Here is an 18038-nt window from a genome sequence, read left to right on the forward strand (position 1 = left end):
CCAAGGACAAGGAAAAGGATGAGCTGATGAATGCCTACTTTGTTCGCAATACCAGCTGCTTCCTGAGGGGCCAGCTCCCTGAGCTGGACCACAGGGATGGGGAGCAGAGTGCAGTCCCCATAATGTGGGAGGAAATGATCAGTGATCTGTTCTGCTACTTAGATGTGCTCAAGTCTATGGGGCCTAGAGGAAATGGACCTCCAGGGGAGGTTTAGGCTGGGTATTAGGAATTATTTCTTCACTGAAAGAATAGCAAACGTTGGGATAGTTTGCTGAGTTCAACAGTGGAGTTACCATCCCTGGAGGTATTTAAAGTGGCATGTGGGCCTGGTGCTTAGGGACTTGATTCAGTGGTGACCTTGCAGTGCTTGGTTGAAGGTTGGTCTAAATGATCTTTGAAGGTCTCTTCCAACCAAAGATACTTTGTGATTGTGTAACATTTGTTTTGAGGGCCGTGTGCCAGCTTGCTTTAATCATCATAGCCCTATGGAAATGCGATGACCCAGACAAGGAACTGGCTTGGCTGTGGTGAGAATATAAAGCATGATCAAGAATGGAGATATGACAAACTAAAGTGCATTTGTCTTGCCTTTTACACTGCCAGCTGTCCAGTTTGACTGCTGGTGCTGAGCAGAAATGTCAGCACTTCTAAGCATTTGTCCTCAGTGTTTCTTTTACTTGTAGGGAGAGGAACAAGCATCTTTGCAGGGAGAGGAACAAGCACCTCAAAGATGAACATGATGTAACTGCACAGGTAAATACTATTGTTTCCAAACCCCATGTTTAGCATGCATATTAGAACAGTCTTGAAGGGGATCAAAAGGCTGTGCAGGAAAGAAATGCCTGTGCTGTGTGAAGTTTGCCCCGTTCTCAATTCATATCAGCTTGTTTCTCACTGGAGAATAAGGTTTGTAAATTTCCTGAACAATTTAAAGAGCTACATTTTCAGAATTATAAAGCTGGAGCTACCTTGAGGGAGGTGAAGGTATTTTCTGAGGAGCTATGGAAGAGTCATGAGAGGATGAAATAACTTAAAAATGGAACAATGTAATTGTGGTCATCTATTCAGTCAAGAGTTGCTAATATCCTGAAACGTTTTTACAGCAGTGCAATATCTGAGTCCCTGAATCAATGCCTGAATGCCTCTTAGTACTGGGTAAGAGCAGGTTGCATTAACTTTATATCCAGCAACAAAAAGTGAGCCCCTGAGAAATTCCAGAAGTACTCTGGCTTAAGGAGGCTAAGCCTGCTTAATTTAGACTTGTTTGTGTTCTTAGTCCTACCAGAAGCTGCTAGTGTAAAAATTCTATCTATTGACTTCTTTCCATGATGTTATGCCCTTGTATTTGAGGCCACATGAGTTCTGTCAGGATTGAGAGTTTTCATGTTCTGGATTTTGTACCCCTAGGATGTTTTCTGATTTCCCCCCTGCATTATTTAGGCATCAGTGATGAAGGCAGTTAACCATAAGGGACAACAGGAGGAAATTAATAAGGGGTATTTTGTATTTCTGCAGAAATGCAAAATAGGTGTCCCAAAAGCCAGCTGGAAGCAAAGACCAGGGTCTGTCACTGGGAAAGACAAAGAGGGCAATATGCTATCTAGCAGGTAAGAACTGTTTTTCATGTGTTCCCTGTTTGAGTACAATGAGGCCTATAGAGAGGAGGTGTTGAACATTTTCTTTGGCAGACCTTCGGAGCTTCAGAGCATGTATTTCAGAAATCACAGAATCACAGAACTGTCAGGGTTGGAAGGCACCTCAAGGATCATCCAGTTCCAACCCCCCTGCCATGGGCAGGGACACCTCACACTACAGCAGGCTGCTCACAGCCACATCCAGCCTGGCCTAAAAACCTCCAGGCATGAGGCTTCCACCACCTCCCTGGGCAACCTGTGCCAGGCTCTCACCACCCTCATGGGGAACAACTTCTTCCTAACATTCAATCTCAATCTACCCATTTCTAGTTTTGCTCCATCCCCCTAGTCCTGTCATTACCTGACAGACTAAAAAGTCTCTCCCCAGCTTTCCTGTAGCCCCCTTCAGTTACTGGAAGGCCACAATTAGGTCTCCTGGGAGCCTTCTCTTCTCCAGACTGAACAGCCCCAATTCTCTCAGTGTCTCCATAGCAGAGCAGCTCCAGCCCCCTGCTCATCCTCGTGGCCCTTCTCTGGACACCTTCCAGCACCTCCAGATCCTTCCTGGAACAGTGGCTCCAGAACTGGACACAGAGCTCCAGCTGTGGTCTCACCAGAGTGGAGCAGAAGGGGAGAATCACATCCCTCGACCTGCTGGCCACACTTCATTGCTGCAGCCCAGGATGTGATTGGCTTTCTGGGCTGCAAGTGCTCACTGCTGGCTCATGTTGAGCTTCTCATCCACCAACAGCTCCAAGTCCTTTTCTTCAGGGCTGCCCTCAAGCCAGTCCCTGCCCAGCCTCTAACAGTGCCTGGGATGCAGGACCTTGCACTTGGTGTTGTTGAACCTCATGAGGTTGTCATGGGCTCACCTCTGCAGCCTGCCAAAATCCCTCTGGATGGATCCCTTCCCTCCAGCTGTCTGCTGCACCACACAGCTTGGTGTCATCAGCAAACCTGCTGAGGGTGCACTCAGTGCCACTGTCCATGGCACCAACAAAGATGTTGAACAAGCCTGGTCCCTGTACTGATCCCTGAGGGACTCCACTTGTCCCTGGCCTCCACTTGTCCATGGACCATTGACAGCCACCCTTTGGGTGTGGCCCTCAAGCCAGTTCTGCATCCACTGAATGGTCCTTCCATGGAACCCATCCTGCACCAGCCTGGAGACCAGGATGTGGTGTGGGACAGTGTCAAAGGCTTTGCTCAGGTCCAGGTGAATGACCTCAGGTGCTTGGCCTTCATCTACTGATGTTGTGACCTTGTCACAGAAGGCCACCAGGTTTGTCAGGCAGGATTTGCCCTTGGTGAAGCCCTGCTGATTGTGCCCAACCACCTCTTTGTGAGACTGCCTGGCCTATAGTTCCCTGGGTCATCCCTCTTTCCCTTCCTGAAACTGGGAGTGGTGTTTCCCCTTCTCCAGTCAGTGGGGACCTCCCCAGCCTGCCAGGACTTTTGGAATATGATGGAGAGCAGTTTAGCAGCCTCCTCCCCAGCTCCCTCAGCACCCCTGGGTGTATCCCATTGGGTCCCACGGACTTGAACACTCAGGTTCTTCACATGGTCACAACCTGATCTTCATTCACCATGAGCAGTTCCTTCCTCCAGCCCCTGCCATTACCTTCCAGTATTCTGGGAGTGTCTGGAGCCCTTGCCAGTGAAGAGTGAGGTAAAGAAGTCATTGAGAACCTCATCCTTCTCCATGTCACTCATCACCAGCTCACCTCTTTCCTTTCTGAGGGGCCCACACCTTCCCCAGGCTTCTTTTTACCATTACTGTACCTATAGGAATATTTGCTGTTCCCCTGGCTCTCCCTGGCTAGATTGAATTCTAACTGAGCTTTAGCTTTTCTAAGCAGGGCTCTTGCTGCTCAGGCAGCTTCCTTACATGCCCCCATTCCAGCTGTCCTCTCTTCCACTCCTGGTAGAGTTTCAGTGTGCCAGTGTGTCCAGGAGCTCCTTGCTCATCCAGGCAGGTCTCCCAGCATTCTTTCCTGCTTTCCTCTTTGTGGCTATACTTTGCTCCTGGGCACGGAGAAGGTGATCCTTGAACACTGCCCAGCTGCCCTGGGCCCCTCTTCCCTCTAGGGCTTTGTCCCATGATACTTTGGCCAGCAGATCCCTGAAGTGATCAGAGTCTGCATGCCTGAAGTCCAGGGTTGTAAGCTTGGGATACATCCTCCTAGTTGCCCTGAGGATCTTCAGTTCTATTGCAGCCAAGGTTATCCCCGAGCCTCATGTTGGTGACCAGCCCTTCCCTATTGGTGAGCACAAGCTCCAGCATAGCCTTTTCTTGTTGGTTCCTCTACCATTTGGAGGAAGAAGCTGTCATCTCTGCATTCCAGGAACATCCAGAACAATTCATGAGCCTTAATGTTTATTAGTTTTGATACTTACATGAAATATGTGAAAAGAAAAAGAATCCCAGTCCCATGTAAGGCAATGAACCTGACTTTTCTAAACACTCAATATTGCTGTTTGGACAGTTTCACATCACCAGTGGTTACCTCTCAATTTTGTTTAAGTGCCTAAAATAATTTCATACCTGTTTTCTAAAAACAGAACCATAAAAAATATCAGATTGCACAATGAGAAGAGGCAATTACACAGAGGCAAAACTAGGACCACTTCAAAACAGAGCAGTTCCTGTTGATAAATTTGCTTATGTAAAGAACTTTAATAAGCTGCAGCACACTGAAGAGCAAACAGTAACATCCGTCTGGCCAATTAAGACAGTTGATTTTGTTAACCACATATATTTTGTCTTTTTTCAGTGTGTGTGAGGAAAAGGTTGAAGAGAACAAATTGATTCTTTTCTTTTCCTGAATGTGAATTTCTTGCCCACTTCATAACTGACAGACATGCCTCTGACTTGCAACTGTTTGGACTTCTGTGTGGTGGAGCAGCTTCAATTTATTTTAAAAAGCCAAAGCTGTACAAATCTGTTTAGAGTATGAATGGGGGAGATAGAGTTTTGAGCAAATGGAGACCATGTCTGTACCTAAACCACATGAAAATATAATATCTGCCATATTCCTTGAATAAATGCAGTGAGAGCCTCAGAATTTAGTAGAGGCAGTAAATGAGCTGTTTCACCTGACAGCTTTTACTTGGGCACGTTCACACTCATGCACCCTACATGAACAAAGAAGAGTTGTCCTCTGTCACATCTGCATACACTAAAGTCACTAAAATCTCAGAACTGGCCATTCAGTATACAACTTCAGTGTTGTTTAGGAGCAAAATAACATTTGCAACCACCCTGACATGACATCCAGCAGATGCTGCTGGATGTCATGTCAGGGTGGTTGAAATCCCCCACGAGGAGCAGGGCCTGTGAAAATGAAGCCACTTCTATTTGCTTGTGGAGGGTTTCATCTGCTTGGTTCTGCTGCTCAGGTGGCCTGTAGCAGACCCCTACAGTAACATCACCTTCCCCTGGCTTCCCCTTCTTCTTCACCCATATGCTCTCCACCAGCTCATCATCCTTGCCCAGGTGGAGCTCCACTGATTCCAGCTGGTCACTGATGCAGAGAGCAACACCTCCTCCCCTCCTGCCCTGCCTGTCCTTCCTAATGAGCTTGTACCCACCCATCTCTACCTTCCAGTTGTGGGTGTCATCCTACCAAGTTTCAGGAATAGCCTCTGTGTCATAGCATCCTAGCAGCACAGTGGCCTTAATTCATCCTGTTTGTTGCCCAAGCTCTGTGGATTGGCACAGAGGCACTTCAGCTGTGCTGGCCTTGTCACCCTCTTGGGTGAATCCCCCTTGACTCCCTTGGGGTGTCCCAGTGCTTCATTCTTGGCTTGCCTCAGGGCAACAAGTGGAGAACCCTTGCTAGCATCCATTCTCCCAAAATGTCTGTCACTATATAAGTATTTAGCTCTTTTAAGAGATTTGGAAATGGAGAGACAAATTTCCACATAAAAAAGTATGTTGCCTGCAAGGATAAGTGTATACAGGAGCCATGTCAAAGTTTGCCTGTTACCCTGTGTTGATGTGGTAACTCCCCTCTCATTATAGAAGACAGGAGTTCTGTTGTAAAGTGTGTGATGTGGAACTGGTGAAACATGGAGAATTTAATTCTCAGCTGTGTGGTTATAAACTTGAAATTGATAGGATGAAGATGATGGTATCAGTGAAACACTAGAGTGTTTCCTTTGAGACAAGGGCTGGAAAGAAGACTACTCAGTTTGAAACAGCAGCTAAGACAATGGCCATGCAGGCACAAAGTCGTGAAGTGAAAGGAGGGAAAGCTTTCAGAGACACAGTTTAGTAAGCTCAGTGCTGAGAACTGAAGCATAATTGGCAAAAGCAACTATGGCACAAAAATCGTAGGTGGGAAGGACCTCTGACGTCTGTCAGCCCTCAAAGTTTGGGATAACTCCAAAACTAGATAGGGTTGCTCAAGGCCTTGTTGATTTGAGTTTTTGAACATCTGTGTGAAGGTCTCACAGCCTGTTTGGGCACCTCTTCCTTTGCTGCACCAGTCTCACGAGGATATTTTGTTCCCTCTATCAAGTCAGCATTTCTTTTATTGCAACTTGCAGCTGCGGTCATTGATCTGCAAAGGCTGTGGACCTCTCTACATTCCCCCTGCTACTGAATTCCTGCTTAGCCTTTTTTCCATCCATGTTAAACAAACTTGTCTTTCTCCTACTTGCTAAAGAGAGAATTAGATTATACATAGAAAGGGTCTGGTTTGGGGCTTATTTTATACTTCCAGAGTATGGAGGAGAGGGGAGATGAAAATAAAAGTAGATAAATTTGCTATAGCTATTCCATGAGGCTAGAAATCAGGCAAACCTTTTGTCTTGTGTCCTGATTCAGATTTTCTATGTAAGTTATTAGCTTCCCCTATGGTGCTTATAATTACTGCTGAATCACAGCATGAGAGGTTGGAAGGGACCCCAAAGATCACCTGGTCTAGCCTTTCTAGGTGATATTGTACCTTAAATGAGATGGCCCAGCATCCTGTCAAGCTGAGTTAAAACTGAGCAGTTATGGGTAGCCATTACTCCTGTGGGGAGATTATTCCAATGTCTAACTGTTCTCACAGTATCACAGAATCATCAAGGTTGGAAGAGACCTCAAAGATCATCAAGTCCAACCTGTCACCACAGACCTCATGACTAAACCATGGCACCAAGTGCCACATTCAATCCCCTCTTGAACACCTCCAGGGATGGTGACTCCACCACCTCCCTGGGCAGCACATCCCAATGACGAACGACTCGCTCAGTGAAGAACTTTCTCCTCACCTCCAACCCTGGCACAGCTTGAGACTGTGTCCTCTTGGCCTGGAGCTGGTTGCCTGGGAGAAGAGACCAACCCCCACCAGTCTACAACCTCCTTTCCGGTAGTTGTAGAGGGCAATGAGGTCTCCCCTGAGCCTCCTCTTCTCCAGGCTAAGCAACCCCAGCTCCCTCAGCCTCTCCTCACAGGGCTGTGCTCAAGGCCTCTCCCCAGCCTTGTTGCCCTTCTCTGGACACCTTCAAGTGTCTTGATGTCCTTCTGAAACTGAGGGGCCCAGAACTGGACACAGGACTCAAGGTGTGGCCTAACCAATGCAGAGTCCAGGGGCACAATGACCTCCCTGCTCCTGCTGGCCACACTATTCCTAATGCAGGCCAGGATGCCACTGGCCCTCTTGGCCACCTGGGCACACTGCTGGCTCATGTTTAGGCAGGTGTCAATCAGCACCCCCAGGTCCCTCTCTGTTTGGGAGCTCTCAGCCACTCTGACCCCAGCCTGTAGCTCTGCATGGGGTTGCCGTGGCCAAAGTGCAGCACCTGGCACTTGGATGTGTTCAATCTCATGCCATTGGACTCTGCCCATCTGTCCAGCCTGTCCAGGTCCCTCTGCAGAGCCCTTCTGCCCTCTAACTGACCAACATCTGTTCCCAACTTGGTGTCATCTGCAAACTTGCTGATGACTGACTCAACCCCCTCATCCAGATCATTAATGAAGATGTTAAAGAGCACAGGGCCCAGCACTGATCCCTGGGGGATGCCACTGGTGCCTGGCTGCCAGCTGGCTGTGGCACCATTCACTACCACCCTCTGGGCTCAGCCTCCAGCCAGTTCCTAACCCAGCTCAGAGTGCTGCTGTCCAAGCCAGGGGCTGACAGCTTAGCCAGCAGTTTGCTGTGGGGGATGGTGTCAAAGGCCTTGCTGAGGTCCAGGCAGACCACATCCACAGCCTCCCCACATCCACCAGGCAGTCACCTGATCATAGAAGGAGATCAGGTTGGAGAGGCAGGACCTGCCCTTCCTAAATCCATGTTGGCTGGACCTGAGCCCTTGGCCATCCTTCAGGTGCAGTTATTGCCACCAGGAATTATCCTGGTGGCAATTCCTGGCAGGAATTATCCTGCTCCATCACTTTCCCTGGTGAAAAAAAATACCTTCTGCATTCCACTTGGAATGGCTGCCAAGCTGAGAAAGAACTATTTGCGCCAGGGGAGGTTTAGACTTGAGGTGAGGAGAAAGTTCTTCACTGAGCGAGTTGTTTGTCATTGGGATGTGCTGCCCAGGGAGGTGGTGGAGTCACCGTCCCTGGAGGTGTTCAAGGGGAGATTGGATGTGGCACTTGGTGCCATGGTCTAGTTGTGAGGTCTGTGGAGACAGGTTGGACTCGATGATCCTCGAGGTCTCTTCCAACGTTAGTTAGACTGTGGTACTGTGATACTGCTACCATTCTCTGGGTACATCAGCAGTTCCTCACCTGTTTAAGGCTGTAACGTTGTCCCAGTTTCAGGCCAGGCAGATCCTCTCTTGCCACTGACAGGGCAAAAGAATGACACTCATCACACAAATGGATTGCAAAGTGATGGAAAGTTTAAATGGAAAAGCAGTAAGTGTTGTACAGAAGCTCCAAAGCACAGTGACAAAAGAAACCCAAAGCATACAGAATCCCATTACAGCACACCCAAGAGCCTCCCAACATTTCCCTTCTCCCCACCTGAGGAGAAACCCAAAACCCCCAGGGCTCTTTCTTCCCCTGCCACTGCTAGCTTAGTCTCAGCTGGCCAGGTCTGAGACTGCCCCAACCCCTCCTCCTTCTGGCATTAGGCCTGGCCATATCCCAAAGCTTTAAACACATCCAGGGATGGTGACTCAACCACCTCCCTGGGCAGCCTATTCCATTGTCTGGCCACTCATTCTGAGAAAAAAAAAATCTTAATGCCCAGTCTAAACCTACCCTTTTGAATCTTGAGCCATTCCTTCTTGTTCTATCACCAATTACCTAGGAGAAGAGACCAGCACCAACCTCTCTACAACACACTTTTGCATAGTTGCAGAGAGGGATGAGCCTCCTCTTCCTCAAACTAACCATCCCCATCTCCTTCAGTAACTCTTCATCAGATTGATTCTCCAGGCCCTTCACAGCTTCCTTGCCCTCCTCTGCACTTGCTCCAGTACCTCAACATCTCTCTGGTATTGAGGTGCCCAATACTGGACACAGTACTCAAGGTATGGCCTCACCAGTACTGAGTACAGGAGGACAATCACCTCCTTACTCCTGCTGGACACAGTATTTCTAATATGAGCCAGGGTGCCATTGGCTTTCTTGGCCACCTGGACACACTGCTGGCTCATATCAGCTGCCTGTAGGTTAGAACCCCCAGGTCCCTTATCATCAGTAAAGGATTTGTGCCACAGATGGTCAAACATGCTGTGTATATATAAACATTGTATGATGAGCTGATTTTCCTGTCGACGGTGGACTGAATCTACTATGCTTATTGTGAGTAGTGAAAAACATAGGGGATTCATTTCAAATACACTAGAATGACACAGTAGGAATTAAGGTTGCATATAATTTTGTGATGGTCTTCCTTTTATCTCTCTAGCCATTCATTTGAAGATGATGGTGTTTTCAATAACTCAAGAAGAAGGAATTCTGGTGGACTGAATGGAATTGTCTCTGTAGAGCTCGATGCTGGAGCCATTGGAGAAATATCTAAAGCATCACATCTGCAAAGAATAATATCAATTGAGGAAGATCACCTGCCCCAGCTTCTTGACAGGCTGGTTGATAAGCAGATGAACAGATGGACCAGAGAAGATAAGAATACATCTGAGATGGAAATAGATAAGCAAAACATAGAACAATCAATGGAACACTCACCATCATCTTCTAGAGAGCAGTCTGTAAGGGTGTGACTGTCAAATGTAAGGGGCCAAAGGGGACCTTGTCTTGAATATTGTGTGAGCTTTATGGGCCCATAGTTTAAGCATATGAAGGTCCTTGAATGCATCCAGAGGAGGGCAACAAAGCTGGTGGAAGGGCTAGAATTAATGTCCTGTGATGGGTGGCAAAGGACTCAGGGTAGGCTGAGGGGTGACCTCCTTGCTCTCTACAGCTTCCTGAGGAGGGTAGGAGGAGAGGGATGTGCTGGATTCTTCTCCCTGAGATCCGGTGAAAGGATGCATGGGAATGGTTCAAAATGGAGTCAGAGTCAGACTTGATATTAGAAAACATTTCTTTACTGAGAGTGGGGTCAAACACTAGGACAGGCTTCTGGAGAGGTGGTTGGTGCCCCATGCCTGTCAGTGTTTAAGGGGCATTTGGAAAATGCCCTTAATTACACGCTTTAATTTTGGTTAGCCCTGAAGAGGTACTAGATATCTTTGTAGTTCCTTCCAACTAGTCTGTTCTAAAGAACCTTAGAAAACATGAAACGATGCTGAAAGGTAATGTGTGAGAATCAGAAGTGATTTGGTTTTCTGGTTTTAAGTTGAAACATGACAAATTAAGGCTGTCTCTGAAGAGGGAGATGAAAACACAGGGCAGATAAATGTTGCAAAGGAGTGAGACAATGTATGCATAGACTTATGTCTGACAGAGTCTGGGGAAAGTGACGTTAAGCCTTGCAATAGATGACACAAGAAGATCTACTGAGAGGCAGCATTTGGCTAAAAAAAGAAGCAACTCTTTTTTATTTTAAAAAAGAGTTTTTTTATTTTTTTATTTTATGTTAAAGCTGGGGTATTTTTGTCAAAAATTGGCATCTTTCATGCTTTGATGCTTTTGAATCAGCTTTGGTAGATGTTGCACTACCTGAGAAATAAAGGGGATAAATATTTTTACTTGCAAATTATTTTTTTCAGAAGACTTCCAATTAGTAAACTGACATCCAGATTTTTTTCCCAGCCCTGGCTTGTGTCTGCATATGAACAATGAATTCACCACACACTAATAAAGCAATATGCTTAAAACAGCATGCTGGAAGGTACTTTTCTTTGCAGTCTGAAGCCCTTCTTGCACCGCTTTTGCTGCAGAGCTAGCTGTGCTTGGTTTCTAATTTTAGTATCATTGTTAAGTATTGCTCATTTTTAGATTCTTGAAGTACTGGAAAAATTACTCTGCTTGGTTGTGATTTTGGTTATTTTAGAAGAGGGGTATAGAGCAGAACTTCATCCTTAGAAATTGTTTCATACAATGCACACTTTGGGTTTGAACATAACTTATTTTGCATCACATTTTCAGAGTATGACATCATTGGACTGTTGGACAGCAAAAGCCAGGTGGACCATCAAGTCCATCTAGGACAAACTTGTCCTGCCTTCTCTGTTTTGGCAGGCATGCCTCTTGAAAGGAAGTGGACATTCCCTAGATCTTGGTTCTTAAAATTCATTTTTTTCTCCTAAACAAAGAAATCATAAAGTATCTTGTAGCTGATTGCTGAAAACATTGTGTTTAGAATAGAATAGAATAGAATAGAATAGAATAGAATAGAATAGAATAGAATAGAATAGAATAGAATAGAATAAACCAGGTTGGAAGATACTTTCGAGATCATTGCGTCCAACCTATCATCCAACACCACCTAAACAACTAAACCATGGCACCAGGCACCCCATCAAGTCTCCTCCTAAATACCTCCAATGATGGTGACTCCACCACCTCCCCAGGCAGCCCATTCCAATGGGCAATCACTCTCTCTGTGTAGAACTTCTTCCTAACCTCCCCTGGTGCAGCTTGAGACTGTGTCCTCTTGTTCTGGTACTGGCTGCCTGGGAGAAGAGACCAACCTCTGCCTGTCTACAACCTCCCTTCAGGTAGTTGTAGAGAGCAAGAAGGTCTCCCCTGAGCCTCCTCTTCTCCAGGCTAAGCACCCCCAGCTCCCTCAGTCTCTCCTCATAGGGCTGTGTTCCAAACCCCTCACAAACTTTGTTGCCCTTCTCTGGACACGCTCCAGCAAATCAACCTCCTTCCTAAACTGAGGGGCCCAGAACTGGACACAGGACTCAAGGTGTGGCCTAACCAGTGCAGTGTACAGGGGCAGAATGACCTCCCTGCTCCTGCTGGCCACACTGTTCCAGGTACAGGCCAGGATGCCACTGGCCGACAGGCTGAATTTAGAGAGTAGAACCCCAAGCAATGCTCAGCTGATAGAAGGAAATGTTTTAGCTCTTGTGGGCCATAATCCCTGGGAACAAACTGAAGCTGTGTGGCGAGAAAAAAGCAGTTAGCTGATTACCAATGGGCATTGTTACTCAGGGAAGCTACACAACCACCTGAAAATAGGAGCTGGTAAACATTGCAATAGAGTCTTTTCTGTCTGAACTTAAGATAAGAGATGTGTGTTTGTCTTTTGTCTAACACCTGTCTGAGCCTTGCCAAGGGAGGTGTGTTCCCTGGCACTTTCTCGCCAGCCAGTCAGGAGTCTGCAACTGTCACATGGACACATCTAACAACCAATCACAAGTTGCTTTTGATTATGTTAGCCTATAGAAAGAAAAGACTTTGTACAATAAAGGAGACACTTTGCTTGTATCAAGCTTTGTCCCATCTCTTAATTGCGGTAATTGGCCTTCTTGGCCACCTGGGCACACTGCAGGCTCATGTTCAGCCTACCATTGACCATCACCCCCAGGTGCCTCTCTGCCTGGCTGCTCTCCAGCCACTCTGACCCCAGCCTGTAGCACTGCCTGGGGTTGTTGTGGCCAATGTGCAGAACCTGGCACTTGGATGTGTTCAATCTCATGCCCTTGGACTCTGCCCATCTGTCCAGCCTGTCCAGGTCCCTCTGCAGAGCCTCTCTACCCTCCAGCAGATCAACTCCTGCCCCCAGCTTGGTGTCATCAGCAAATTTACTGCTGATGGACTCGATGCCCTCATCCAGATCATCAATAAAGATGTTAAAGAGCACAGGGCCCAGCACTGATCCCTGGGGCACACCACTGGTGCCTGGCTGCCAGCTGGCTGTGGCACCATTCACCACCACTCTCTGGGCTCAGCCTCCAGCCAGTTCCTGACCCAGCTCAGAGTGCTGCTGTCCAAGCAGGACAGTTTGTAACGATACAGCATGGCAGTAAACGAGTTACTTTCCAAAGGTCACTTAGAACTAGGAATTTAGTTGTGTTTTTTTCTGTGACATGTCAGTGCCTTGGCCCAGCCTGGGCTGGTGTTCTGCTTGTTTTTTAAAGGTTTTGGAAAAAACCCCACAGCAGAATAGTCTCTTGATAAACTCTCTCTCCATGTGGTGCTGAAGTATGTGCATGTTCCTGCATGTTCCTGCTGACCAGGCCTGCCAATGCCTATTCAACTGATGGCATACCATTGCTCAGGGCAGTCTCCAGGCTGTGTCTTGACCCCTGCCATTTTGTTTGAGTCATGCTTTGTCTCCTTCCATAATGAGCTGTACTCTGATTGATTTCTCTTACAACTTTGTATTTCCTGAATGCTGGCTTTTGGAATAACACTTTCTGGTCATGAGATGTAGACATTGGAAGCGATTTCATTCTGTGTAGTGCTTTCAGACTGATTTCCTCTCCTGACAGCTCGCCTGGACTAAGAGGAGTAGCATTCAATTAAGAAGTGTTCTCAGGGCAGGTCTCCTTATAAACTTCAACTGCAGGTGAAGAAAATGTCAGAAAATGATAGCTTGCTGCTTGCTACATCATGAGTTGGGGGGTGTGAGTCTCTGTGCTGGTTTAACAGAGTCTGCTTTAACAAGCAAGCTGCCTCCCCCCCTACATAGGGAATGTAACACAAAAAATCCTGTGTTGAGATGAGAGAGTTTAATGAAAATAATATAATGCACAATTATCTGTGTTGCAGAAAAGCACAGCAAAAGCAGAAGCAGCAGCAGAAGTCAGTGATAAAAGGACCCTTCCACCTCACCAGCCTACAGCCAGCCCAGTGGAAAAGCCCAACACCCCAAAACTGCAAACTGGAAGCAGCAACCAGAAAGAAGAACCTTCTCATGATACAATCAGAGCTTTCATTTTGAAGCTGGCATGATGTCTGCATGGTACTGAGTGCTCCTCAGCAGAGCCCATGGAACCTGTCACCTTCCCAGGGCTGAATGTCACCTAGACTGCACAAATGCTAGATGTGTCACTTGACCTGGCTACTGTTCATGTGAAAGCTTTTCAAAAGACACATCTAGGGAAGACTTTCTCAGACTGCATTAGAAACTAGAGTCCATTCAAGTGTTGTACCATGTTCCATGAATATGAAATATGAATTATGAAAATATTATTTGTATTAATTATCAAACTATTAATAACTGATGAATCACCAACTTACATACATGTTCTAGTGCATGTTCGTGAAATACATTCCACAAGTGGCTTAATGTTATGATTAGAACTTAATTGACCGATCTATTATATTTCTACAACAAAGGGTGCAGTTCTGCCGCTTGGCCACCAGATGGCGACTCGGCGGGACGTGGGCGGCTGCTGGCCTCACACAGCAGTATTATAATCTTTCTATACGTCAGCAATTACTCTGCTAGACACGGGTACTTTGATCTGAGTGCTAGTGGATGGAAAGTATGTAGAAGATACTCTGTAGCTGTTGTTTGTAGCAAAGTGGGGGTCCGGCAGATGACTGTCGCTGGACTGGATCCTAGACGAGTTATATGGCGATGCTGGGTTACTGTCTCCTCTCTCCGCAGTAGTGGAGAGGGAATAATGGAACCTGGGCTTAGCTCGGAAGCAGGTTCCCTTCAGGACTCGGTTGATTCCTTCCAGATGACAGGGATCGGTCCTGGTTGGGGTCGGTCCATAGGGTCGGCCCTCGGAGTCGGCTCGCATGACAGGGCGGGGTGATGGTTGCCGGTAGGCGGGCTCGGAGAACACAGCAGCAGGCAAAACTGCGGGGTCGGCCCGGATACAGCGGGGCTAGGCATATGTGGACTCGGTCTCGATCAAGTCCCTTCTCCCTGGTAACTGGGCAGGTCTTACCCTCGGGGGTTGGTCCAGTCCTCCGGTGGCACGGTGGGCTCTCCCAGTCGGTACAACTGGCTGTGGTGACGCTGGGCTCCTCAGGCTCAGCGAAGGTCCACCCTCTGTGTAGATGATCCTCCAACTGCTTCTCACGATGCAGAGGCTTTCAGCATGTGTGCATGTATAACAGAAGCTAACAACAATAAGCTCAATGGTAGAGGCTGTGGCTCGAGAGTTGTTCTCTCGAGCAAGCACAGAGACAAAGTGAAAGAGGGGGCAACTTGTTTACCAACTGGGGTGATACTTATAGATTCCTCGAGGCTGGGTTTGACCAATGGGCACTCTCATAAACAACTGGCTTCAGCCTATAGAAAGCGTGAAGCCAGAATTCTGCCTATATTTGGTGTTTGCACAAGCACTGCATGCTCTGGGTGCGTGCTGGCCTGGCTAATGCCTTGGCTTTTGTCTTCCTCCTGAAGAAGGGGGAACTTGTCCACATGCTGGGACAAGATTCAGTATCTGGGCATAATGTGCCTTCACCACATGAACATTAACCATTTTCTCTTTGGCATTTTCATGCATTTTTCAACGCAGTCTCACTTAGGGGTCATGTTCAGGATACTTCCAGAGCTCAGTCCAAACTACTGCACTTCAAATGTTGCAGAATGCAACATTGCAAACATCTGAAATGCTGAGTTATTTTAAGAAGCAGAATGTTGCTTTATGAGCAACAGAAGACATGATAGGATAAAATCTCTTCTTTTTCCTATCTCAGTTAGCCTTTAAGACACAGTGTATTGGAGAGACAACAAGACTTATGTAACAGATGGAGACTAATGTTGGCTCTTACTTGAAGGAGGAGAGAATACACTCTGTCCCAGACAGCTTATTCAAGATTATTTTTGTGGGCAATTCGAGTGTTGGAAAGACTTCATTTTTAAGGCGATTTTGTGCAGATCCTTTTTTCCCAGGCACAGCTGCCACTGTAGGTAAGTTTAAGAAACATTATTACTGTTATTTTTCTTGTTCCAGGATTACTTAGCAGCTTCTGCTGAGATCAACATACAGGTGTTGTAAAAGTCATCATCCAAAAGGAGAATAGGACATGCAAACTGAGCTCTTCTTAACTGAGAGGCACATAACTGATGGAGAGGTTTCAGAGTAGATTCCATACTTGAATCGTGGCAGCGCTGAAGTAAATCAGATGAATCTTACTGATTTCAGTGATGCTAGAATTTCCTTGTAGGTCATACTGTTCTGAAACTGGTGCTCTGTCCTCTGGACTGCACTCTACTAACCATCCCAAAGAAGTGTGCTGCACCAGTGTTTTCAAAGCTAAACACTTCAAAGGCTACGTTATACTTACATTGCCTGAAGTTGTAAACCAAGCTTTCAAAAGTCATGCATAGGTAGTCAGGGTACCAGAACTGAAGTTATTGCAATGCAGCTGAGTTATGGTAAATGACCAGATTCATTACACTTAGTCTGTATTTATGCCTTTGTTGCAGTTTGAGCTGGGTGCCCCCCTGGTGTGTTCACTTCCTGTGTCCAGAAGTCCAGCCCAGAGGGATGGACACAGGAAATTGTGTATTTCCTACCATAATTCTTTGCACCACTATAAGATCCAGTGCGGGGTCTAGCACGTTCTCTTTTCTTCCTCCTCCGCCAGCCGGTAACTGGGGGAGATGTCTGCTGGCTTTGGGCCTGGCTAGGCCCAAGGCCACGGGGGGATGGGCAGTCTCAGGCCTGGCCAGCTGAGACTAGCCCAGCAGAGGGAGGGGGAAGAAGGAGCCCTGAGGGTCTCAGGTGTACCCTCAGGTGGGAATGGGATGCCTCTGGGTTTGCTTTGGGATCTTTCTTTGTCACTGCGCTTTGGGTTCTCTGTAACATTCACTGCTTTCTATTTAAACTTTCATCACTTTTGCAATCCGTTTGTCTGAGTGTTTTATTCCTGCCCGTGGTGGGGAGAGAGGGGGCTGCCTCAACCCAGCACAGCCTTACATGCAGGCATATATGAAATAAAATTGTTCACAATAAAAGGTATTTAAAGTAATGGATTTGGTTTTCATTTGTGACACTCTGAGAGCATTCAGGCAGGCAGTTTTTGTAGCTCCTTTGACTTACATCTGAGTGTAAATTTCTACTATTACATTGAGTGTCTAAGTCTACATTAGAGTCAGGAAAGAACTGAGATCATAGTATAGGAGTTTGAATTCATTTTGGTGCTATAAGGTATTCCACCAGTTTTCCATCTGCTGCTTTGGAAGAGAGCAGCTCTCCTGGCTGTCCAGCCGGACTGAAACAACTGAAGCTGTACAGCATGAACTCCAAGCTAAATGGCTTAGATTTCTGTGGATGGTCAAATGGACCCTTAACTCATGTACCCTGATTTGGAGATATTAGTGCTTTTACAAAATTCAACTAATCTGTTCACATGGAGTATTTTATTATTCAAGAAGTTTTGGCAAACTCTTGTTTTCTGTTACAGGTGTGGATTACAATGTGAAAACCACCAGGGTAGATAATACCCAGGTAGTGCTGCAGCTCTGGGACACTGCTGGTCAGGAGCAGTAAGAAACTTTCTGTTGTGGTTTAACCTTGGTAGTCAGCTATCACACAGCTGCTTGCTCAGTCAGAATCAGAATGTCTTCATTGGTAGAAATAAAGATGGTTTGATAATTAAAATAAAACCAATCCTGCTATCCAACACCACCACCCCCTCCCCCCCAAAAAAAGGAAAAAAATAATGAAAAGAAACAAAATCAAGACCAAAAGCCACACAAAACCCCCCAGTTGTATCACCAACCAGCTGATGCCCAGCCACTCCCTGAGTAACTGTAGCCTCAGGCAACCTCTCTCCCCTCTGCAGTATATATAGCATAGACTTACTGTGACTTGGGGTCAGCTATCCCAGCTGTGTTCCCCTTCCAGCTTCTTGTGCTCCCCAGCCTACTCATTGGTGGGGCAGTCTGAGAAGTAGAAAAGGCCTTGATGCTGTGCAAACACTATTGAGCAGTAACTAAAATGGTGTATTATCACCACTGCTTTCATCACAAGGCTAACACATAGCCCTGCACAAGCTGGTATGATAACATTGAACTCTATCCCAGCCATAATCAGTATACATTCCAAGGTTTTGCTTCCTTGATTCATCTGTTTGAAGGTTAGTAAGCATGCACTTGCACTTGATCTTGCTCCTTGGGAGAGGAATAAAT

General features: G+C 46.6%; 1 protein-coding gene across 1 annotated transcript in view; it reads left to right on the plus strand.

Moving 5' to 3' along the window:
* Positions 1-18038, plus strand: part of CRACR2A (calcium release activated channel regulator 2A) — a 75277-nt gene that overhangs the window by 45193 nt on the left and 12046 nt on the right. The window contains 5 exon segments of the mRNA XM_054163920.1: positions 709-742; positions 1496-1608; positions 9492-9813; positions 15680-15812; positions 17312-17393. Coding sequence (XP_054019895.1) covers positions 709-742; positions 1496-1608; positions 9492-9813; positions 15680-15812; positions 17312-17393 — 684 coding nt within the window.

Source organism: Dryobates pubescens, chromosome 8, assembly GCF_014839835.1.
Source record: "Dryobates pubescens isolate bDryPub1 chromosome 8, bDryPub1.pri, whole genome shotgun sequence".
NCBI lineage: Eukaryota > Metazoa > Chordata > Aves > Piciformes > Picidae > Dryobates > Dryobates pubescens.